Here is a 25369-nt window from a genome sequence, read left to right as displayed (position 1 = left end):
CAGCTCAGGTTGAGCGATTTGGGCTCTTCAGAGCAGCCTTAGGGCTGCTACTAGTTGCTAAACCATATAATGAGTTTACATCCAGCTCTGTTCAGTGAAATGGGAGGGACGGGACAAAATTGCTTCTGTTCTTCACCCTCCTTTTTTGTGTGTAGCTGCAAAAGGAGAGCGCGGTGGCTGGTGAATATTAACTTAGATGGATAAAGAGAGACAGAACTGGGGAGTGGAGTCTGCTGTGTGGCTGGCGTGGTTTATTTAGTCTTATTTTTGCGAGGCTCTCAAAGGAATTTGAGCTCCTAACTCCTGTCTTGAGAGGCTAAGCTTTTGGGGACCTGACGCCTCCTTCTGCAAGACTCGGTTTAGCTTTTTTTTTTTTTTTTTTTTTTTTCTTTTTACAGCTGGACACCTGGTTAGATTATTCCCATGCTTGAGCCAAAGGCTGATGCACGGGAAGGTGGTGCCTGGCTGGGAGGTGCAGGATCAGGCCTGGGGTGGCGGCTGGTATAGGCACCATCGATGCGTGGTGTGATGGGGGAGAAGGCATGAAACGAGCCCAGGAAAAAGGGCATGTAGCCGAAATGCCATTTATACTTGCAAAGCGGTGTAACGTGCGTTAATTACGCTTCAGATTTATTGTTGGAAGCATCCCAGGCTGTTCCCACACACCCACCGGACTCAAGCCTCAACCTTTCTAATTTTTCCCACAGCTCCTATACTATTAAGTTTGCTCGGTAAGGTTCATTGTATAGTACATCAGTTAAGCTGTCCAAAGGAGGGCAATTGGGCAGTGACAAGACACGCTCATGTGTAATGTGAAAGAAATGAATGTGGTGATGCATGAAGTGTAATCTGTGCGGTAACACATCGGAGACACCAGTAGGTAATTCAGCAGTCGTGGCATTGATTGATATGGTTAGCAGGGTAGTGTAACTATTAGTCCTCGCGAAGGAGCGTATTTAAAACGTAAGGGGTGCCGACTTGCACGCCGGAGACGACATGAACATAAGCAGAAAGGGCTGGTTCTTGCAGGGAAATGAGCTGTGAGCGCTGGGGGCGGCTGGAGTCGGGGGCTCGGCGGTGGGAGGAAAGAGTAACTTGAGAATTCAAGCAGGTTGCAATGCGGCACGATATTTTATATTTTTTTTTTATCAGAGAGACGATGGCTTAAAACTGATGTCATTATGAGGTTTAAATCAACTTTCTGCTTGCTTGAACATGGTCACCTGGGTATGGAGGTACAAGGACACAAAGAGGTTGAGCAACTCTGTTTGTCTTTGAGCCGGTGATACCTGGGGTTGGGAAATTGAGTTCCGTGAGCAGTAATCTGTCAACTGTCCCCACAACATACATTTTTTAAACCTGTGCCTACATTTTCTTTCATAATGAAGGGGACTAGTTGTCCTGAAAAATACAATGAAGGGCCAGGGCTATAGTTTAAAATAATTGGTAATGGACACTTCTTATTTAAAAAAAAAATTACATACGTCATGCCCTTTTGTTTTCAGAACAGTTTGCAAGACTGAGACAAATACTGTAAATGTGCATATAAAAAAAAAATCATCCCTCTAGTAAATGTAGCTATGAATTCAGTTAAAAGCATTTTGCTTTTATTCTTAAGTATCTGTAATAGTAATAAATGTTTCTAAGGAGAGAATGCTACTTCATAAGTGATTTTTTTTGTTATGTTTTTTAAACTAATACATTGTTTAAAGCTGTATTTTAGTTTCATTTTAGTTTTTAGTGCTTGCCTATTGTCTTCCACAAAATAGCACATCCTTTAATGTTATATTTGTGTAATCTTTTCTGCTTTGTATTTAGACACATCTATAATCTAGATTCTACATCTGTACATAGTAGGAATTTAAAAATAAACCCCATTTCAGCAGTGTTCTGAGCTGCGAGAGCTAGATCTTTAGTATGTGCAAAATGAAACTGCAGATCATACTTCAGATCACCAGTATGGGAAAATAATAGGACTGAGGCATCTGGGTTCCTGATTGCTCCCGGAGATTTGGCAGTTTCAGGTCTAAATCCTGTTACTGGTATGTAGGAAATCGCAGCACCGGCAGTAGCCATCTCAAGTGATTGCAGCGCAGTTCTGGGAATCCGGCTTAAAATTTAGCTCTCGCTGTTAAAAGGAAACTGTTAAATGGTAAATTACATAATTTATTGCAAGTGTTCGTGGATCTATTTGACTTGCTTTTACCATTTGTTCTATTATTTTATTTAACCATTTTGCCGGATGAGTAATGAGCATACCTTTCAGCTGCCCAGTTTGACAGGCTACTCAGAAATTCTCTCCAGAATTATTCTAAAAGAACTAAATTTGTGGAAGGAGGAGGAAGGTGGGTTTTTTAAAAATTTTATTTATTAATCAAGTGATGTCAGCGATGTGGTCATTTTTAAGCGATGTGTTGTGTGCAAACGTGTATGACATCACAGTTAACTCTTTGATTTAATGTTGCCCAGCCTGAAATCCTCCTTATTATCCCTGGTGTTTTTTCTCCACGCAACTGGGTGTTTTTTATTTTTCTTTCAATATGCGGTATAGCTGTCGTTAGTGCTAGTAGGAATTAACGCTTGGATAGGAAGTTAGACCAAACCCCTTGACTTTTAGAGGATCTACAGCCAGGTATAAATATCTTGTGGGTGTGTGTATTTTAAAGGCTGTAACGCTTGCAAGCTTTTCCTTGGGATAGAGCATTAATAGATCCAGAAGTGACCGGGAGGAGAGGGGAGAGGGGACAGGGAGAGGAGAGTGGGTGCCAGCTTGTCTCTTAATTAAAAACCTGCAGAAATCCAGAGAAGGGAGTGGTGGCAAAAAAAAAAAAAGAAAAAAAAAAAAAAGCCCAATTATTCTTTCCCTATTTGCTTATTCCGAAAAATAAAAATAGGTGTCGACTCATATGGTCTCATATCAATATGTTATCATCAACAGACAAGTCTATTCACTATTGTTTCAATTGAGTAAACAGTGGTGTAAGGGTCAGCCGTGCTCACAGGTAATTGTTAGTGCGCAGACAGTCCTGTCAAGCATGTTAGCTAAAAATACATCCCACACTGTCACTGCGCAAGGTGTTTGAAAATAATAGCCCCTGATACAGGAAAACAGGACATAGGCTTGTGTACTGACCTTTTTCTTTGTTTAATTTGCTCAGAGGTTTAATTTCAGGGGACAAGTAATAATTGAATATGTCTAATAACTAAACGCTCATTTGGGACAAAATCCATCAAAATATAATTGGCATTTGGGTCTGATGAAAGGAAAATGACGTGGCTTTAGAGAAACGGATGTGTCCTAAGAATATCTGATCACTTAATGTATAAATTGAAGCCTTTTTCATAATATATATTAATTGCAGATACTTAAGGATTTTAGCGTTTTTTTGTAGTGAACCGTTACCGGAGACCAACTGTTTTTGTTAATGCTACTCTTGGAAAGGCGGGGAAGGTTATTGGTCTGTCGTGCAATAATTTACTCCTCTTTGATATGCAAACGATCCACGGTGAATATAAAAAAATCCTATCAGACTCATTTCACAGTTCTTAACCACTTAGATTCTCTGGAGTCTATCGCCTCATTAGACCAGTGCTCTCCAAAGCTAGCATAATTAAAATCTTTAACAGTTTAGCAAAGTAAAGATGTTTGGCTGATCACGTTGAGATGATTATCTATCCATTGTATTCTAAATGACAAAAATAAATTAAATTTAGACCTTGGCATTTTTTATTATGTGTTTCAAATGAATATAATGCATACTGCCTCTTTTTTTTTTATTATTTTTATTCCAGTACCTTAGGTTGGGTGAGATACATGCCTGTGTGAGCTGCTGCTCTGCACTCAGAAAATGGCAGGTTTCCTTAGGATAGCTCCAGTGCTCCAATACGCTGAAACAATGAACCATCATCCAAATGATGATCTGGGAGCGCAGTGATGAGAAACCTCTTTAAAAACACACAGACACTGGCTTTTATTTTATTCCCGCCCCCCCCCCAATATTTAAGCAATGCATCTCTACTGCTGATTTTTTCCCATGGCCTTCTGCGAGCGAGCACTGAAGCAGTCTTCACTGGGAGAAACTTGACTTGTTTGATCATGTCACAAACATAAGTTTTATCCAAAAGCATGATCTCAGCGTGAGCCCGTGTCACGCTGACGCTCACGGGTCCCCTTGCAGCCTTCGCTTTGGCCCACTGGAGTTTGCAAAGTTTTCTCTTGCCTTATTTATCGAATGCTCTGTCCTAAGCCTGCTGTCCATTTTGGCACAATTAAAAAAAAAATTAATTTTTTATTATTATTATTTCTTGAAGCTTATTTTATGTTTTCATTTTACTTTTGAATGGCTCATTAGCATTGATCTAAGAAATGACAGTAATAATAGTGTTACTTGTATAGAAAGTTACACAGTTTTTCAGTAGACACATCCATCAATTAAGTGAGCAGTTCGAGAAACCAAAATTAATGAGAAAGATAGGTGTGTTAATGAAATAATCATAGTATAATCAATTTGACTGTTAAAATTTGAAAAGCATTTCAGGAAGACAATATGAATTCATAATTTATGTCTAAAAGTGATTAATAAAAACTGTATTTAATAACAAAGCTATTTGTCATCATTTAAAACTTAAGCACAAAATTAGTCATATTGTGGTTCGTGTTGTCATAATAATAAAGCTGAGTTGTTTTTTTCCTAAGACCCTCCTTTCTTTTAAAAACAGGTTAGAAAGTATTCACTTTCCTCTAAAAAAAAAGAAAAAAAAATGCAATTTCTCAAGCTGACTGCAGAGTAGCCCTTTGGCCACCTTTGCTTTCAGTCATGCTGTGAGCTCGGGGTGATTTCTGCCTGAGTAGCTACTCTGGAAATGGGCCCTCTGTAATTTTAATTACAAAAAATATAATAATAATAATAATGAACGTGGAGTTTGGGGTGGGTGACGTGTTGTGTGGACCCCCCTGCCCCACACCCCGCATTTTGCATGGCATAGGTATTGCAGGTGTCACACCAGAAAATTTAGCAGAGATGTGCAGCGTTCAGTATTAGCCTTTAGTTATTAAAAAAAAAAAAATACATGCGCAAAAACACACACACACATACACACACACACACAAAACTAACACTAGGCTTTGTTTACTGACTCTTTGATTTAATTACTGTTTGAAGACGGCCGAATTAGCTGTTAATTGATTTAATTATCCAATTTGTTTGTTTCAGGCATGATTCCAACAGAACTGCAGCAGCTCTGGAAGGAAGTGACAAGCTCGCACACAGCGGAGGAGGCAGCCAGCAACAACCACAGCAGCCTGGACCTGTCCACCACCTGCGTCTCCTCCTCCGCGCCGTCTAAGACCTCCTTAATCATCAACCCACACGCCTCAACTAACGGACAGCTATCGGTCCACACTCCTAAACGGGAGAGGTAGGTGCCGGTGGGGTTTCCACCCATGAGCGTCTCCCAGCGGCGTGCCGAAATGATGGCAAAACGGTCGGGAGCAGTGGCCAACCGCCTTGGCCTCGGTTTTGTCCTCCACATCTTGCTCTTGTCTGATTTTGGCGTGGTTGAATAGAGTCTCCACTGGGCAGAATATGCTCCTTTTGTTCAGATCTTTATGGCTTGTTAATTGGATCAATGTGGGCACAATTAGCTAATTAGAAGTGCATTGGATAAGCATATTGGGGGAAGTGTGAAGAGTGTGAGCTGGTTTTTTTGAGTTTTGCGTCCCAGGTGGTGTTACTCTCGATGTTCTTTGGGTTTGGAGGCTGGAGGTGAGGAAAAAAATCCGTTGGTCAGTACAGGCTGTTTTACCACCCGTTTTTCTGCCAAATTTCAGTGCCCCATCTCATCTAATAGTTTGCCTTTTTTTACTCTGTATTTATCTGCTTTCATAAGACAGGGTAGGCTCGAGTTCTCCAGGTTTCTCTAAAACAAAGTGGATTTTTTAAAGTGCTGATAAAATTAGCTAACTGGTGGTGTTTGGCTTTTAAAAGTGTGAGTTAATTTGTACTTGCTCGGCTTGCGTTGTTAAAAGAAATGGCTTAAATCAGGGGTTGTCTGTTGATGTGCTTCTCGGCACAGGCTCTGCTTTATTCTGAAGGATGCTTTATTGCAGGTTTGTTTCTTTACACCCCCAGATTTCACTGAGGCGTGCCTAACAACATAACTTTTGCTTACGGTGAGCTAGACAGTCCCAGGAGCTCAGGCCGTGGGTGCCAGCGCCTGCTGCAGCCTTGGCGTTGCTGCTGGCTGCGGAGGAGGGGGAAGAGGAGGAGGAGGAGGAGAAGGGTCTCCGGGAGCGCGCGACCAGCATGGTCGCAGCGGGGAGGGCAGTGCTTCTTTGCATTCAGGAGGGACCCTTTGCCTATCTAGAAATGTTAGAGCAGACACTAGTGAAAGCTGGATTTTATGGAAACTGATGGCTTTGTCTTTCCATCCTCCTTTCATTCATTAGAAAGAGGATAATGGAATTTTTAAGCCATGGAGTTTATATTTCTGGTGGTCTGAAAGTAGATTGATAGGGAAGCTATATAAATACCTCTTATATCTTTCTAATATTAAGAAAATTGTTTGGAATAGATAGATTTTAAAGGAGAGGACACCACTGTTGAAAGAACTGCTCTGTGTAAGGCATCATTTTATATCCGTTGCAAGGACATGGGGGGGGAACATCAGTGTATACATTTATAATGCATGTAAGTGTCAAGGACATGGATTTCATGAAGACTTACATGGGATACTAAAAACAATTTGATGTTTATTAAACAATTAAATTCCCTTTTTGCTGCATATAGAGCTGAACGAGATGGGTTTATGACTTTTCAATAAATTTTTTATCTGTGTTTTTGTTACTGAGTATATAAACCAAAAACCCATGCAGTGAAATGGATCTTCTTTCACTGAACAGAGGCATGTGCTGTCTGCTAATGGCAATCTAACGGAGGAAACAGTATGCCATTGCTGTTAAGTTTGAAATCCAGTGGAAATATATAGGAATCTGTTCTGAAGTAAGAATTTTTTCTGTGTTTGCTGCCAAGCAGAACTTGAAATCCACGTGTCTGAGTCCTGTAATTGTGGCCTGGAGGCAACTGGGATCTAGAAACAAGGCGATACATATGTTTTTATTAGTAAAGTTACAAATAAATTAATTAGGAAGGCATAAACATGCCATAAGTATTGTTTGAGACTGTATAGGTTAGAAAAGTTAAAATCCTTAGTGGTTGAATTGATAGCTGTGTTGTTAAAGCTTGCCAAAATACTTTCCTTACCTATCTATTGAGTTTTCTACAATATCAAAATACGAAGATAGGGATATTTAGGAATACAAATGAGAGCGCTACGGACTTTGCTTTATCTTGCCTCTATTTGGTACATGGAAGGTTTACGCCATCCATTTACTGCAGTGATTGAATTACATCTTTATCCATAAGTAGAGCAGGAGACTACTCGCAGAAGAATGCCTACCGATGCACTTAAGGGTTTTGTTGCAGTCTCATCAGGCACTGTGGTGCCTGCCTGGATTTCAGATGACACAGAAACTCCTCTTGTTGATGTGTGTTGTACTGGCTTCCTTTCTGAGAGGGCATTTATCTACAGGCAGGGAGTTCGGGGTGGTGAGCACGCAGTGAGAAAAGAGTGGCTGAGTTTCGCCGTCAGATGTGTATTTGAAAGCCCACAGCGTACTTACAAAAGAGAGAGCGCGGACACGAGCAGGAGTTTGGTCATTTTATGTTTGCAAAGGTTAAGATTAGAAATAATCAGGAGTCTGGTGGGAGTATGACTTGGCTTGACTTGGAGACAAATCTGTGCATGTTCTTGTACCCAGCTGGTTCAGCACGACAGCTGGGCTTGGGAATAGAAGGGGACCTGTGGCGGTTGTCCCGAGCCCAAGCACGGGTCAGATGGGGCTGTTGGAGGGGCTCACACGGGAGATGTTAGCCCTCTGCCTCTCATCACACAATTCCTCAACTTGGGCTGGCCAGGGCAGGATTTTGGGTTGCGGCTTCCCCTCTCTCGTTCCTACACCTTCCGTGCAACTGCCTGAAAGCTTTGGTCTGATACAACCAAGAGCTATTTATTTAGATTTAAACAACAATAAAAAGCACATAGTAAAAGCTGTAAGTGTCCTAACAGTTAAGCACAGACACATCATAACGATTGCCCAGCAGCAATAAATAATCATATACAGGTAACATTAACTTTTAGGGTGTGCTGTAAAGCTGTTTTTCTCCCCCCTTCCTCTTGGGCTTTTGAGAAGGAGTGGGCTGCGGGAGGCAAGTTAGTTATGTGGGAGTTACTATCATCACTGTCATCTCTGGCGCATGTCACTGGGACAGTTCAGGCTGTGTTTTACGGGATTCCTGATCCGATAGGAGAGGTTGGGAGGCTGCTCGAGAGACAGGAGGCACTCGGCTGACCGCAGCGGCAGCAGAGGCACCTGCGTAAAAGTCATTGGGTGAGCAGCAGCATCTTGGGTAAAAACACATTTTGGTTATAAACAAGGGGTTTAAAATAGCAGGAGAAATAGTCATTGGCGGCTTGGCATGCCCACACATCGCCGTGCTGCCAGCCCAGGCTCAGGGTTGTGCACAGCAAAGCTTTAGTCCTGCGCGGACTGCGGGGACGCGGCTCTGGTGGCACCGGTGACGCTGGCCATGCTGTGGCTGCGTGGGGCTGCTACGCTTGGAGCTGAGTGACAGCAAAAGTTCTCCTTTATGGCAAAAAAACCAAACAGCAGGCGGGTGGCCAGAGTCACCCTGGGAAAGCAAAAAAATACATTCAAAAGCAGGAGGCGTCCTCCGTTCCTGGGCAGGGGCCAGGGAGCATCGTGGTGCTGCTCTTGGGTTCTGCCTGCTCTGTGTCTATGGCTTTCACAGGAATGAAACAATTCTAGCTATAAATAACGGGTTAATGCTTTCATTCATTTGGGCTTTAAATGTATATTACATCTATGCTTTTGTCCCACATTTCGCCCAGTTTCTGTAAGTAGCAGCAGCAGCAGCTCTGGGGTTTGGTGCACAGCAATCTGTTAAGGAGATAAATAATCTGCTTTGGCATGACACTCCTACTCTCCTCTTTAATTTGTCTTACACAAGGAAAATTATAATTAAATCATTCAGGGTAAACCCTTGAGTGTAGAGAAGGAAAAAACACACTTTGGTAAAGATTGCCAATAGAGACCAACTTCCCTGTTGTGCCGTGCAGAGACATTTATCAATATTCAGCACTATTAAAGAGAGAACATTTCGTGTGATTTGTGAGGCGGATGCCAAAGCTCAAATCAAGGCTTGTTAAGATCCTTTCCCCATGCAATCATGGGCATTCAGCATCATTAGAATTCAGCACTGACTGTGTGTTTCATGCTTTGATTTTACTCAGACAATTTAATAATGTTTATTGTGCTGATTATATATATAAATTCACTCAATGCAATAAACATACCTCAGTCATCAGTACCCTAAGGGAAATATTTAGTTATAGATACTTGTATTCACTCAGGATAAGCGAAAGTGAGACCATCAACCAGCATGCAAACCTCTCATCATCTTATCAGCATTTGGGCTTCTTCAGTAACAAGCGTTTTCTCTACACAAGTAAATATATAAATAATGGGAGCCAGTTAAGTACATCTGCTGTGCATAGAAATTTCAAGGAAAGTACCCGCTTTCCATCTCGTTTCACTGCATCTTATTTGGGGAAAGCTTGGTTATTTTCTTCAGAAAAACAGCAAAACAAAGCGGGTGGATGCCCGGTTGTTTTAGGTGACTAACTTCATAAGCTGACGAGCAGCAGGCGTCCTGAGAGCCCCGTGCTTGGGGATGTTCCCGATGTGGGTAGGTTTGGAAAAGCAGACTGGCGCAGAATTCCGTAGCGCTTTGCGGTGAGCAGAGGTTGCTCCAGCTTGGGCTTGACCCAGGAGGTCTGGGGGTGCTGTGGGGTGGTGTGGGCGCCCGAGTGCTGGTCCCGTCCCCTGACACCCTCTGCATGGACTGCAGCAGTGACAGGATGGTGGAGGCTGTCGTTAATAAGCGAGTTAATGAAGGTGCAGACCTGGTAGTTTGGGAAACGGATCTGTTTGTAAGGAATAAGGTGAAGAGTTGGAGGTAAAGACTGCATATCCAAGAGACCTTTCTCCATCCACTGATGATCCCACGTTTGTCTCTTTTTGTCTTCGTACCCCTTCCGACTACATTTGAGTCTTGTCCTTCCACATAAGCAAGCAGCCATCTCATAGGAAAAATAGATGGGATAAACAAGGGGATTTTTAAATGACTTTTTCTTGCCAGCATCACAGGAGGAAGAAGTCTGGAGAAGGCTCTGAAGGGAAGCGAGAGGAACGGCATGGCAGACCATTGATCTGCTGGTTAGGCTTAATGCATTGTGTTTTACCGTTGTTATCTCCATGCCAGCTGATCCTCCATCAAAATCCCAAGGCCCTTAGATGGGGGCATTAGGATTCAGCACAATTAAGAATTACAGATTTCGGTCCATTATTAATGCTCTGGATGAAACAGTTCAGCCCGCAGTCCATATGCTCCCAGGGCCTGATCCTCCCTTGGCCTGTCTCTCTGCGTAGTCCCTGGCATTCGTTCTGCACTGGTGCCAGCATCAAATCTGCTCATCCGTGTCGGCGCCTCTCAGTTGCCTCGTGCTGTTGATTTTTAGCTCGTTGTACTTCACCATCAGTGGAGTATGTGCAGGTAGAACCCAAAGCATCTCGTTACCTGATGCCTTGGCGCTCGCTCCCCCGCCAAATTGCTCACCACCAGTCACTGTGTGCTCTCCCCGTCTGAGTCACTTCTCTCTCTGATCATCTTTGAAAAAGTATCATCTGTGACTCAGACCTGGAGTTGCTGATCTTCGGTTTTAAGCCTTATCAGGCACTTTTTATTGTTTCTGCCTTTCAATTTGGGGTGTGTAGTGTCCTTTGCCTTGCCCGCACCGACTGTCTGCTGTGGCACTCAGGTTTTTGAGAAACCTGCTAAGTCAGCTGTACACCATCGCTTGGTCCTCAGTCTGCCTGGGAGTGCCTCCATCAAATGATGCTTTTCAAAGGATTGTTTCCTCAAACCCTGGAAAATTATGCCTAGTTTGTGGGTTTTTTTTTTCCCCCCTACAAAAGATGCAAAGTTAACCGGCCTGTGATTGCTTGGTGTGGCCCTTGGGTGAGCAAGGGTGCTGTCTTTGACACTTCACCATCCTCGGGAGGCTGCCGCGGCGTCAGGGAGCTCCTGCACGCCAACGCTTCCCTGCTTTCTGGTCCCGTGTAATAACCATCAGTTGTACAACTCCAAACACTAAGCTAATGTATCAAAAAGCACTTAAAATAGATTGGGTGAGCCTTGGCAGACGCTTAACAGAACTTTTCCAAATTTTAGCATATGTATTGTTTTATTCCTCCATCTGGCCAACAGATCATTGTTTGATATCTGAGTGCTTTGCATATCTCCTCCCTTTTCTTGCAACTGAGATACTTACACGTGCATTTAATACAGCTTAATGCTATTTTTACATACCGGAGAAATAGCTGATGGCTTTCTGTTAATTGCATGCACTTTGCAGTTAAACTTTTACTAAAACATTCCTGTCTAAATACCTAAAGTCCAATGAAAATTTGTCCTCTTCTTTTATTAGAGGTGTTTATGTAGTAGTCTTAAAAAGGGACCTGTTTTTGTTTTACTGCACCGTGGATTCCTGTTTCTTTTTATTTCCTCCTGTGTGCAAGTTGTTCTTCCTCAGCGTTTGCTCGGGAGATCTGATTGTCCTAAAGAGCCGAGCGGGGAGCTAATGAAGAGCAGTGTTATATTTTTATCATACGTATCACAGCCTGAGAGTGGAAAAGAAACACCCTTGAAAATGCCATAAAAGTAGAGAAGTTAGGTGATTTTTGTGTGACTGTTTTTCTCTGCTGCTCAGTAAAAATCGAGCAGTTAGTATGACAGCTGTTATATCATGTTATATCGTACTGCTAAGATATTGAGTAGCATTTAAAGTAAAACTCCACCATTAAGCTGTATAAACTTTATCCGTTTCACTATGGTTTAATGGAAAAAAAATGAGTTTCTCAATAAAATGACATCATTTTTCCCAGGTTGTAATGTTCACTTTACAACTGTTTTTCTTTAATTCAATTTATTTTACTTTTCTTTTTCTTGGCATCCTTTTTTTTTTTCTTGCAGTTTGGAAAGGGGGAAACCTCTTTTCGCAGAGCAGCTCTGTACTGCTCTGTCTTTTTCCCCTTCTCCCCCCTCCCTCGACATCTTGTGCTAATCCGGAGCTCTATTTTTGTCCGTCAGATGGGGTTATATTTTCAAAGCAGTGAGATGCGCGTTGAAATTTGGTAATCGGGATTTGTGGCTCTACCTGCTGCACGTTGAAGGAGCCCAAGGAAAATTTATATTGCATTTCTTGCTGCCGGAGCGACGTTTGTGTAATGCCACGGGGTGTTTTTCTGTATGGCCGGTGTTTTTTAACGTGGGAGGGCTGTAATTTCTTCTGTGTGATCAGGAAAGACATACGTATATTATAAAGTGTATTCTTCTCATTAAAACGATGGTATAAGCCCAGGCAGGGAAACTGCTAATATGTGTTGCAACTTGTCATTTTGGGCTGCGTGAATAAAGAAGATAACTGTTCCTTTGGGAAACGGTCTCGGGAACGGAGCAACAGATCCGCTAGCCAGCGAATTCTTTTTAACTGTAATTTTCCTTTCTTCTGTGTACTCAAAAATAACATCGTGATGGGCCCTTAAATACCATTTCATACACAGAGCGCAATTTCCTCAGCACAGGTGGTGCTAATATAGGACAGTCCCCTAGGCACTTGTCGCCAGGAGTTGTACAGCTTGTTCGGTGTCTGCATCCATATGGCAATCTGTCCCATTCATAGAAAGACATTGTAGCTGTGCCTGTGGGTGCTGTGGTCAATGTAGTGTAAAAAGTAGATTTTTAACTCTCGGCAACCTATGTTCTGCTGTTTGTTTTATTGTAGAATCCAATTTATAATGTGGGGGAAGGAGAGAGGAAAAAAAAAAAAATCAGCTCTGAGCAAATTCCAGAACAATCTTGCAGGCTTGAGTTTTTGTTTATTCTTGGAGCGCCTGGTTAATCAGCAGGTGCAGCAGCCCTGCGCCCAGTGCCGCTCTAATGAACAGTTTACAGGAAGCCTTGCTCGGAAGAAACATTTTCCTCCTTGTTTATACTGTGAATTAACTCAGAAGTTGCAAAGCTGTAAACGATGTTAGCTGGCCTTATATGTCACATAAGTCTGTTTCTTACTTCTTTCCCCCCCCCCCTTTTTTTTTTTTTTTTTCCTTTTGCAATGTTGCGTGTTTTTTTCTTGGGTGTGCCCTACTTGGGAAGGATGCTGAGCCCCTCGGTACCATGCATCGTGGTGCTGCCCAGCCAGGGGCTGGTGGCTGTCCCCGAAAGGGACAAATCACAGCAAAGGGACTCCTTCAAAAAGGGGGGCTGCAGTGTTAGCATTGCACAGCGGTTCGAATCTAAACAAGTGAACGTGATTTATGGCTGCTCTGGTATCTCTCATCCCAATGCCAAATGTTGTTCTGTTTTAGTGTGACTATTTGTTATGCCTTTTAGTAAACACAAACAAATAGACCGCCTAGCACCTGCAGCAGCATATGATATTTACACTACCTGTATGATTCAGCACGCTTCCCTGGGGAAGTAGGCTTGTGTCCTCTCGATTTTACTGCTTTTTTAAAGAGCATTCTTTGGAGGGAAAGCATGTGGCAGAGAGAATTCAATGCCTTAACTGCGTTTCTCCCTCGGAGCCATTATTTATCTTAATTATTTTTTTTATAAACATTTTCCCAAAGGGCGCTTCCCTCGCTGTGGGTGAAGGCTCTCCCAGCGAGCCGTCGGGCTGGATGCGATGCGACGGTCACCACCTGCGCGGGTTTGGTTGGGCCTGTGGGACGGGGGTGAAAAATACTGACGTGAATAATCCATGTTAATCACATTTGTTGACGTATCGCTGGTTTATATAAGGGTGAAAGACTTGCCTCAACTCTAAACGTAACAGAATATAATTTGTTAAACAAGAATAGATTTTGTTTCTCAGTGTTTTCTTTTACTATAAATTTAAAGGTAACAACAGAATATAAATGACAGTAAAATAAGGTTGGCAAACAGGATCTTTTTACAAAGTATGTATGTACATTTGTAATTTTACACCTCAGTCTCGGTGAAATCCAAGGTCTAATCGCGTGTTTTTGAATTTGCGCGTGTTCTTAAAAGCGTTGCTGAATCAGGGCCAAAGCCTTGCCGTTGCCACCTCCCTCTGCCATACGTATTGGGTGGGGAAGAGGGGTGAGATTGTTGTGCGGAAAGTCAGTTTTAAAAAAAAAAAAATCCACCCCAAACCACCACAGAAACACCCCCCCAAACCCAAGAAAGCGGTAGGATCACATTTTTTCCCTAATTAAACTAAGATACTGAATCAATCCGTTTTCATTTAAATAAATTAGGAGGCTGTTCAGAGAAGAATAAAATGAGATTTAGCATGGATAAGTAGAAAGTAGCCCAGCTAGGAAATAAAAATTCCAAACTGCGGGTTTGACGTGACACGTCAGCTGCTCAGCATCGGTTGTGTGGCAAATGGCTGAGGCATAATCGGGGTTGAGAAATTAAGGTGGGACACTCTGTGCCATGTCTTAGTTAAAAAGGTAAATGCAGTCACGGGAGGCATAAACACGCGTGTTGCATCCGAGTCCTTCTTTTTTTCCTGTTCTACTTTATGCAGAACCAGTTAAACCACATTGAGAGTGTGCTGTACAATTGGCCAGTCTCTTGCAGAAAGGATAAAGAGGAGCTGGAGCAAATATAGAGGAGAGCAGCTAGGATGATAAAGGAGTTGGAGGGAATAGGCTATGAAGACAGATTAAAGGGAATTAAAGATCTACACCCTGGAAAAATAGAGGCTCTAGGAGGATGTGATTATGGTATGTAAGTACATGAAGTGATGCTACAAAGAAGAAGAGGGGAAAAATTGTTCTCATTAGTTAGCAGTGCTGGAATTTAAAATCCAGCGTTTCAAATCGTGTGCGTCTGGGTATATTTGATGTACTTTTCACTACAGTACCGAGGCGCAAGGTTGAAATAAAAAAAAAAAAAAAAATAAAAAAAAAGAGTTTTAAATAGTAGAGAAACTCGTTAATTCAAGTGCAGGCATGGAACTTCCACCTGAGATAAGTGATGGATTCAATACTGGGTATTTTGCAATGGGAATTTCTTTTAAATGGTCTAGAAATACGTTCATTTCCTTCAAGGAAAGGATGTAGGGCAGGTGCGGGCCTTGTGGCAGTTCTGCCCGGGGCTGGTGCCACTGGGAGAGGTACGTAGTATTCGTAGAGTGCTGGAGGGTCATAATGGTGATTAATAATCCAAGCCATCAGTGCATAGATCAAAACCAGAAGACGATGCATATCGTTATCTGGTCTGGTTACGCTCTTTGCTAGTGGGGACGAGGGTAGAGGAGAAGTCTTGTCTTGCTGCACACACGCCAGCGCTCACCTTGCAACAGGCATTGGGAGAATAATAGTGCCACAAGACACGTAAGGATGCGGGGCAGAGATTTGGGGTGCATTGCTGGCCTTGGGTTGCAACAGCAGCGCTACGGCTCTGTATTTTTTTTTCTATGTGAGTATACAAGTTAGTGCACACTGATTAGAAGGCAGGATTTCAGCCTGTAGGCTGCAGTTTTAACCTGATTTGTCTTAAATTGGTGGAGTCATTTAAAATGTAATACACCACTCCTGCTACTTCCAATAGGGCTTGACGTAAAGCATGGGCTGCTTCTAGTCCTGGATGTGGACCTGGACTAAAGTAATGAGGAAGGGGAGAAATGCAGTTTTAAAAAGCACCCAAAAATTTGCGAGCCAGTTCTAGGAAGAGCTGCCACTGGCCACGCACATCAAATGCCACCTCTCCCAGAGGTCCATGACCCTCTGCTAAGCTTTTTCCAGCAGTGAGAGGCATTTACCCAGCAATGAGAGGCATTTACCCTGCTAAGACACTTCTGTTCAGATCAAATACCTGCTTTCTTGGACAGTTACTGACACTTCAACAGAAGCATGAATATCTAGAAATAGTCATTTAAATATATGACTTAATACTTTCCTTGATTTATTTTTTTAAAAATTATTATTATTTGCAATTATTGGGGTTTTTTAAATTCACAGTTTAGAGAGGAAAGGGGTGCTAAGCCACCTTTGTAAGAGTTCAGAGGGGTTTGCACCAGTGCAACTTCACTGCAAAACACATCCGTTCCAATGATTTTGTCATGAAGGCAGGAACTTTCATTTGAGTATGGTTGGTACAAGGATTTAATCATTACTGCTTCCGTTTTGATTTTAAATCAAATGCAGCAAGCGTTTCTGACTCAGAGAATTGTGACATTTTCACCAACTTTATTCTGTCAGTGCCTTTTGATGAGCTTTAGAGCTCACTGGGTAGTCACAAACATGGGGGATCCGTATTGGTTTGCAGTTGTGTCTCTCCTCCTGCTGTAAAGGACCAAAATCGTGGCATTTTGCCTCGACGACTGACTGTGCCATCCACATCAGACCGAGAGTGAATGTGGTGTGAGACTGAGCCCTGTGCTGCTGCCTGGGCCATACACCGACATCGGTTTCATCGCAGCTGGCAAAGATGAGGTCATTTCCCATTGCCCCTGAGAAATAAAATAAAATTATTTAAAAAAAAAAAAAAAAAGGCAATTCTGCAATTTCTGTGGGTGCTCTGCTCAAAACCCTTCCAAGAGGAAAGCAGGAGATGTGGTATTGATTTTTCAGCGTGCAGGTGGCTCAGGCATGTTCTCCGCACTGTTAGAACGTGCGCAGATGCTTCATAACTGAAATAGAAAAAATCAAGGATGCTTTTCTACATCACTGACTTCCCCCAGTATTTTGGCAAAGATTGTTGGCCCAAGCAGATGTGGGGGAGAGAGAGTGGAATATGCAGAATGTCAGCATCTTGAATATTTAAAATATGGTCCACTGTGTGGCAGGAGTACTGTTACTGAGGCTTCTGCTTAGCTGCTTTTTATACCCACCTGTGACTTTTTTGCCAGTGTCTATGAGCATGGTACCCAGTTTCACGCAGTAAGGAAGGTTGAATTAAACCATACAGCATAGGTGGCTTTCATGCTGGTGCTTTGGTCACTACTTTCCCCAATACCCAGTGTGTTCCCCTCTCTCTTTGGGGTATACTGTCATTTTTACTCTCTGCGGGGGCTTAGCTGTCTGTGGTTTTTCTATCTCCCATGTGCTTTTGTGTCCCAGAGTGCGATTCTTCAGTGATGCTGCAGCACAGCTGATGTATTCCAAAAGCTGAATGGCCGAAGTGGCCTCAGTCAGTGGGGCTGTGCAAGTACCAGCTTCAGCAGCCATCCCTGTCAGAGTAGGTGGGGAATTTGCTTCCAGACCCTCTGGAGATCCTTGGGGTTATGAAGCGACGTAGGCTGAAGCGGTGAAGGTAGAAACGCCTCTCCTCTATCCACAGGAGCCATGGAAGCCCCTGGCCCTTCTCCCCTTCCCTCCTTACTGGAAACCGGGCTGGAGGCAGCAGAAAATAAGTGGACACTTTTGCAGTTCTCAGCTTCCCACATGGATTTCATTACTCTGTTGTATGTCATGAATAAGCTGACTTACGCAAGACGTTTCACTTGCCAGAGGGTTATTTGCTGTACCTCGATGTAATAATGCCGCACTATTGCATTATTTGGAAATAATTCTATTGTGTTCAGTATTTTGTACGCAAATACCTTACGAGGAGAAAAAACCCCACATAATCTTGACTTTTACATCACCTTATTCCTTCACTTTTTTGAAAATTATGTTTTGTTGTAAAATTGCTTCCACTAACTAGTGTTGCATCACCAGTACCCAGCCACAAATCTGCGTTCCTGGGAAGGAGAGGGTGACAGAAACAAACACCTACTCTAATGTGTCATTAGAAATCAAACAGACCTAAAACTTGCTTCTGCTTGCCAATGCTCGGATCTTCTGAAAGTCTGTCAGCGGCAGCGAGACCAAGGATGCCTCCAGATTACAGAAACTGTGCTTGCGTGCAGACAAAAATATCATTGAACAATTTCAGATTATAGGTTTGCGTTGTGCCCACAAAGCTGTTTGTTTATGTATTGGATTAAAATCTTCATTTTCCACCTCTATTTGCTCAAACAAAGTGAGTACTTAGATCAGTTAAACAGAGTTGTCCATTCATTTCCACTGGCTGTATCCTTTGTGTGTTACATCCGCTTCTCTATGAACCCGCTCTTTGTTTTGTTTTGAGGTGCTTCTTAAGGCTCTATCAGGGAACAAGTGGCAATCTGTAATATCTTCAAAAGTGGGATGGATAAAATAGCAGTAACCTGATACTGACACATAAAGGTCACCGAAAGGCACCGCTGAAACTCCCCGGGTGGGATGGGAGAAGCTGCCTTCGGCGCGGCACGCTGCCTACAGAGGGTGCCAGTATTTGCCTTTCAGTAATACCAAGGGTTCTTTTTTCATTTTGAAGTGTCTATTTTTGGTAAGTCGAAGTAGTTGCTCCACTTTGTCGAATGGCAGTGGAAGCTATACGTAGGTGTTAAGTATGTTATGCTTAGCGTCGTGTTAGCAAAATGACCTTTTAAGTTCCCATTTACAGTCAACACCAATCTTTCTGGTGCTTGACAGCGCTAGACTTTGACATCCCGAGCATCGTTTACAGTTTGATACCCTCTTGGTCATCCCGTCATTTTCTTTGGACAAAATACCAGGGTATCATGTCCTACATAGTTTGTCTTGTCTTGTGCAAGTTCCCTGGAAAGAAAAGAGATTTGCACTTGGATTTAAAAAATAAATACAAATCTCGGTAGGGCTCTTTCCGTTGACTTGACCATGGCCTTTAGGCTCTCGCAGAGAAACTTTAAAAAACCCTGCTGGGGGTTTAAGCCATGTGACTCCTGTTGATATTATAATGAGATTTACAGTGCTTAAAACCCACAGGGGACTGACTCCTTACTTGGCGTCACACGGTTTCTGCAGTCGTCCTGGTGTACGGGTAACGCACACTGTGTAAATTAAGACATTGAAGTTTTAGGAGGTTCTATCAAACATACTGAAACCGTAACTCTCGTACGTATTCTTCATGGACTTTAACGGAGTGTTAACATGAAAGCCTACTTTCTCACCCTTTGCTGTATTCAGGTATGGAAGCAGATGATAAAACCCATTCTTTTCTGAATTATTCTTTTCTGATGCGCATGGAGGGCCAGATGCCTGCCTGGCTTGGGTGGACGGTGTTCCTGCAGCCAGCCGCCCTCTTTCTCAGCTGAGGAAACCTGTGCTGTAGCATTTTTCTAATTTCCTTGCAAGGAGTGCGTGGGTCCCTTTGTTCTTTTAAAAACTTAACTGAGAGAGCTTCTCCCTGCTTACACGTTTCAAAAAAACCTGATTATGTTAAAGCGGTGTAATATTCCCTTATAGAAAAGGCCTTTGTAAGTCTCTTCACTTACAGTGAGTTTTTTTGGGAAATTACCTTGCACATGTATATATATATATATATATATATATATTTATGTTTGAAGAACTATTTGTAAACAGCCAAAAATAAGATTTCAATGAAATAATGAAGTAGATTCATGTACAACTAATGACTAATACCTTTTCCAGTCAGATCTGTACCTTTTTTTTAAGTTTTTAAAAAAATTTAAAATAATTTTAAAAAACCCGCCTTCAATTATCTTCAGATTCTCCTTGGGCCTGAAGTCAAAAGTGGCAGAATCTGTGCAAGAATTTCTCTTTGCATTTGGGATAACCTCTCAGGGGTATGTTCTACGGTGATCTTGCCTATCCAACGCATGAGAAATAATACAAGAACACAATTTTGTTATAGTATGTGGGCAGATAATATTACAGAACAAGAATAAACAGCATTTCCACATGTGTATAGAAGTAAAATGGCAGAAAGTAGGCGTTTATCCATAACGTTACCTGTAAGCCAGGATAAAATAAGTCATAAAAGCCACACCTAGATGCTGGTATGTGTTCATATCCTTTGTGTATGTTTGAAGTCCATAATACAGCACAGGCATAACGTACCAAAAAGATTTGCTATGAAAAATAGATATGTGTGTGAGCATAAAATAGAGATTTCAATATTATTTTGACATTTTATTTTTAAAGTCATCTAAGGTTATGGAAATTGTTGCAAAAATAATTCCTTTGCGTAAGAAGTTTCCATGCAGAAGTTGAATAAAGAAGATATTTTAGAATATGGTTCATCAGTTAGTGCAACAGATACATTTCCCTGAGCACCACATGGCCCGGATCAAAGCGTCTCATGACTTGGATCAGTGCAGCCAAATCATTACGTATTGATTGGAATCCCGCTGAAGGATTAACCCCTTCGTGCTCATATGAATTTTTTTCTCTAACCCTGGTTTCAGGAGTTAGGAAGCTCTGTGACGTTCCTGCCAAATTTGAGCAAGGTTAATAGCCCCCACTAACCCCTCATACTGAGGAATCCTTTGATTACATGGTTCCTTTTTTTATGATGAATTTTGCATTTGAAAATACATCTTTGAATCTTCTTTACTGGGACATAAGGGGCTGTGATTCTGTGGTTCTGTACTTGTGCATAGACACAGCCTGTAAGAGTTAAAAAAAAAAAACCCAAAAAAAAAAAAAAAACCAAAAATCCTCAACCCAGTAAATAAATAACATGGTGGGAAAGCCAAGGCTGCAAACTCAGTGCTTTTCCTCTCTCTCTAGCGATGAGGAAAGCCTCGAGTCCGGTTGTATTGTGTTACAAGAATACACTGCTGTATGGAGATGACTTTTCTTCCTGATGAAGTTGAATTGTAAATATGCAATGTTCATAAATTTCTTAGCAAAATATCAAGCAGGATATTAAGCAGGTCTGTCAAATGATTTCTCCCCCGTCCATGTTAATTTAAATTCTTTACAAAGCTTTTAATTAATGAATGAAATGTAGGAGGATAGCTAAGTAAGAATGACACATGTTTCGCACTGCAAATGGTATTTAATTCTGTTTTGAAAAAACCATGGGCAGAGTCAGGTGGGTACCGTGAGATGTTTCAGCCTCTGTTGTTTGCTGCTCTTAAGAGTCTTTGTGAAGATTAATTGGCGCGGTACCTTTAGTTACGCCACTTTTTTTTTCTCTTTTCTCTCTCTCTCCTCCAGTTTATCCCACGAGGAGCACTCACACAACCACCCACTCTACGGACACGGCGTATGCAAATGGCCGGGCTGCGAAGCAGTATGTGAAGACTTCCAGTCGTTCCTGAAGTAAGGATGGTTTTTTTGGCACTCGCATCGTACAGAAAGCATGCCCTGAAATTTTGTGTGCTGTCACTCACCGTGGGCCTGATGCAAAGCCCATTGAAGTCAACAGAGAGCTCCCTTTCACTTCAGTGGCTTTTGGATCAGGCTCAAGAACGTTTTAACAGGGGATAGTAAATTAGCCCCATGGGTCTTGCTCAGTGTGTTACTATAAAATAGAGTGTTTGCAGTTCCGCAGCCTTTTTTTTATTATTATTTATTTAAATAATTTTTAAGTTGCAGTATTGATAATGTAAACAATACAATCTTCATTTAACCTTGATTTCACTTTAATTTAGAAATTTAGTCTTAAATTAACTCCGTAATTGAACAGAGAATTGCAGAACATCACGTGAAATTTAATTTATGTCAAATAAGTAACTAATGAACAAAGTCTACACTACTAAAAATAAACTATAATTATATTAATTGGGCCCCTGCAGTTTGCTGCAGACCTTTCCTTGCTGCCAAAGAACACAGTTTTTCGCGTTGCATAAACAGTGCATTATGGACTAGTATGTGGTAATGCGTGCATCCCGATGCAGGGAAGGACCGGCAGGGCTCTAATAACTTACACATGGCTGCTCCACAGCTAAGCCATCAGCCTCCCCCCTCCAAGCTGGAGCAAAAAGTGTTCCCATCACAAAAGAGTTTTCTGTCTGGGTGGAAGACCAGGTACACGCGTGCTTTGGGGGCATCCGGGTTCTTGAGCACTCGTCTTTTCTCAAGTACTATGGCTGCTCGGTGGTAAGATCACAGAAGACCAGCCGCCCAAGCGATGATTAGAGTGTGATTACACAAAGGGACAAATTCTGCCCCCATTTACAGTGCTGATCTCATGAAGTTAGTTCACATAAATACAAGGGGTACTTCAGGGTGGATGTAAGTAGAATTAGTCCCAAAACATTCAGCGGTTTCTATTCTTTCTGGGGCAGTTCCCTGGATTTTTATGAGAGGGAGGGAAGGGCGAGAGCAAGCAGAGGATGTTTGGTGGATGACGTTAGATGATACAGATAGATTTTTGCTCTCAGAACAGAGGGGGCCAGTTCTGCTTCCACTGGCAAACCCCTCCTATATTCAGTAGGAGCCGCACTGGGCCAGTGTAAACATACGTTACAAGTAAGGATGGTAGAGTAATGAGAAGGTTCTCATTACAAGAGGATTACAAAATAAGAAGGTGCTAGTCATAAATTTCCATGAAGGGTGGCCTCGTTTCTTTTAATTCATTCTGTTGTTCACTTAAGTGAAATAAATGCTAATCTCGCCATACTTGCCAGCTCATTCATATTCATATGCCATACTATAGCATTTAGACCTTTAAAACAATTCTAATTTTTATTGCACTTAATGCAAGGGAAGGGTGCTGTGGTAGCCTGAGATATCGGAATAATGTGTGTTAGTCACATAAGGTCAGATTATGCCACCTTTGCTTCATGTGCTAGTCCCCTCTTGCAGATGAGCCCTGTTGGTTTCAGGAAGGTGTCTTACCGAGTAGCGGACTGCTTGATGTGACCACGGGTAGAAAATACGGCCCTTGAGTCACATGACGTAGGTAGAGGCAGGGTTGATTTTTGTATGATATTTTGGAGATGTCTCAGTTAGAAGACCAAGTCCACCAGTTCACCTGGAGGAGATACTCAGGGCAATCAATAGGAAGGGATAAAACCATTACAGCCCAGGCTGGACCCGAAGTGGCTCCATCTACTCCCAGCTCCAACAATTCTGGTTCTTTTATCACTCATTTATTGTCAATCTCACACCCCCCCCCATTAAACCGTTCAACAGAAATATTTTGTGTGACTTTCTTAAACCCATTGGCTCGTGTAAATTTTCTCATTATCCAAATTCTACAGTGTCCAGACAAAGTCTTATTGTTCGCAGTGATACTTAACCCAGAACGAATGCAGAAATGAATGTCCCTGAGCAGCTTATCGACACTGTTAGGAAGTGAGCATTGCTTCATAAAATGATACCGTAGCCTTCCAAGTCTCCTGTGGAGCGTCTGTCCTTAAGTTGTATTGTCATTTATCAGAATTCATTACTCAATGAAAAGATAACAGGTAGATACTTGAAGTTTCTTTCTGGTACTTGTATAATCCGTGAAGCTCTTTCGACAGTCCCCTCAAGAGAAAAGCTCTTGTTTACCAAGTGAAATACAGCCTGTGTATCAATTGAGCATTGCTTAATTTCACTTACCTCGGTAAAAAGGCCTGTTAGAAAAAGCAAAGAGAAAGTTACATGTGGAATGAAAGCCCTGTATGCCAATAAAATGATTCTGCAGTTAAGGGAAAAAAAAGGACTCGTAGGTCTAAAACATGGTTCATTTCTTTTCCTCCTGAGGAAGAAATATCATAACTGTTGGTAAATCAAAACCAGAGATTTGACACTCTTCTGTGATCGTTCTGTAGTGTTTGTTCCCAAGGTGAGGTACACCACAGGGCCCTTGATTTCAAAGATAAATACTGTACAAATAACGATCCTAGTTGTCTTTCACTCACAGCCAACAGGAGGATGCTTATCAGAACCAGCAGATACACGGGCTATTGTACACATTTATTTCCCTATTTCTTTTTCAAATAAGTTGCAGTTTTAGCATTGTTGTGGGTTTGTTTTTTTATCCATCAGCCATTGGTTACCACATGACACGCTATCAGTTAGAGCTGCCTGATAGCAGCGGGGGCTGCTGCTCAGCCTGATGAAACAGCAGCGCCCTGCCTGCTCCAGAAAACTCCCCGAGCCCAAAAACAAAACCATGTCCAGTGTCACCGCGCTGACTCGCTGGCTTTCTGCTGAGCTGCGGGACGCGAGGTGAGGGCTGGAGGGTCCACACGTGTCTCGTGTCTTAACCAGGGCCCGTCTCGCAGGCGGCAACCAAAGGAGCAATTAGTAGCACAGAGTGACTTTCCTTCAGAATCGACTAGCTCCTTGATTTCATTTGCATGTGTTTAGAGACTGTTGCAGATAGAAATATATATACCTCTTACACAGCAAGTTGTTCAGGAAATCCCTGCTGGAGGGAGGGTGGTTTATTCAGCAAGGTGTTGAGGCATCCAGGGCAGAAAATGAAGGAGAAGATTGAGTATGGTTTTATCCCCCCCTTTTAAAAAAAAAAAAAAAATTATTGTGGTTTAGATCTGCTTAATCATGGTGGTACCATTTTAAAATCAAATATCTCCTTTAAAAGAGGGACACAGACCTTTGGAGAGATCTCGCAATCCTATATTGCAGTGATGCTAGTAATCTGCTTCATGTGCATTTAACTTTGATGAAACGAAGGGGAGTTTATGTGAAAGAAACTACTAAGTGCACTCTGTAATGTTTTCACAAGTGTTTTTATCATGGTAACATCTTGTTTACTTTAGTTGCCTGCCTAAAACTACTTGGAACATGTTAAGAAAACATCTCGAGAAAGCTTCTACAAAGAGGCTTTTGTTTAGCAGCAACTGTGAGACTGCTCGGCTCACAAAGGTGTTAACTTTCAACCCCTTAAGCACTTCCACATGAAATTCCAGCAACTATGTTTGTGGTTTTGGAAAAACAAAGTGTATATTAAAGAAACCAGGTATATGCTAATACATGTTGAAGTAGGCCGGAAATCATAAATTGTTTCAAAGGCATTAATTGCTATCATTTGCATGTCAAAATGTTCTGCAGTGAAATCATCTGCAGTTAGCACAACAGAGACTTTTTAATCAAATAGGTGGCAGGGGCAGAGGAAAGGCTAGTCTGCAGATGTCTTTTTTTAGTTTTTTTAATTTCTGGCGGCCCCAGTTAAAACTCCCCGGCTCTAAAGCGTCGCTGGCGAGGATGCAGCCGCCGGCGTGGGGATGCGCTGGCAGCCACGACACCCATCCCGCTCCGGGGGGGTCCCTCCCCGGCGCTCGGGGAATACAAGCCAACATTGAATTTTCCGAGCCCTGCCACGTATTTGGAATAACCGTTCGAATGTGGACGTTCCCGTTTCATTTACAACCAACCTCCGGATGAACCTCCCGGCCGTGGCCGGGGCGTTGGGGACCGGTGCGG

The 25369-nt window shown here is 42.3% G+C and overlaps 1 protein-coding gene across 18 annotated transcripts in view; it reads left to right on the top strand.

The window, feature by feature from the left end:
• The window catches only part of FOXP1 (forkhead box P1), a 391349-nt gene that overhangs the window by 326579 nt on the left and 39401 nt on the right, over positions 1 to 25369 (top strand). For all 18 annotated transcript variants that reach the window (XM_074603302.1, XM_074603310.1, XM_074603308.1 and 15 more), the window contains 2 exons: positions 5214 to 5418; positions 21206 to 21310. In XM_074603302.1, the coding sequence (XP_074459403.1) occupies positions 5214 to 5418; positions 21206 to 21310 (310 nt within the window). The remainder of the gene's footprint in view (positions 1 to 5213; positions 5419 to 21205; positions 21311 to 25369) is intronic.

The sequence above is a fragment of the Larus michahellis genome, chromosome 10 (genome assembly GCF_964199755.1).
Source record: "Larus michahellis chromosome 10, bLarMic1.1, whole genome shotgun sequence".
Taxonomy (NCBI): Eukaryota; Metazoa; Chordata; class Aves; order Charadriiformes; family Laridae; genus Larus; species Larus michahellis.
This window is presented reverse-complemented; position numbering and strand designations above follow the sequence as displayed.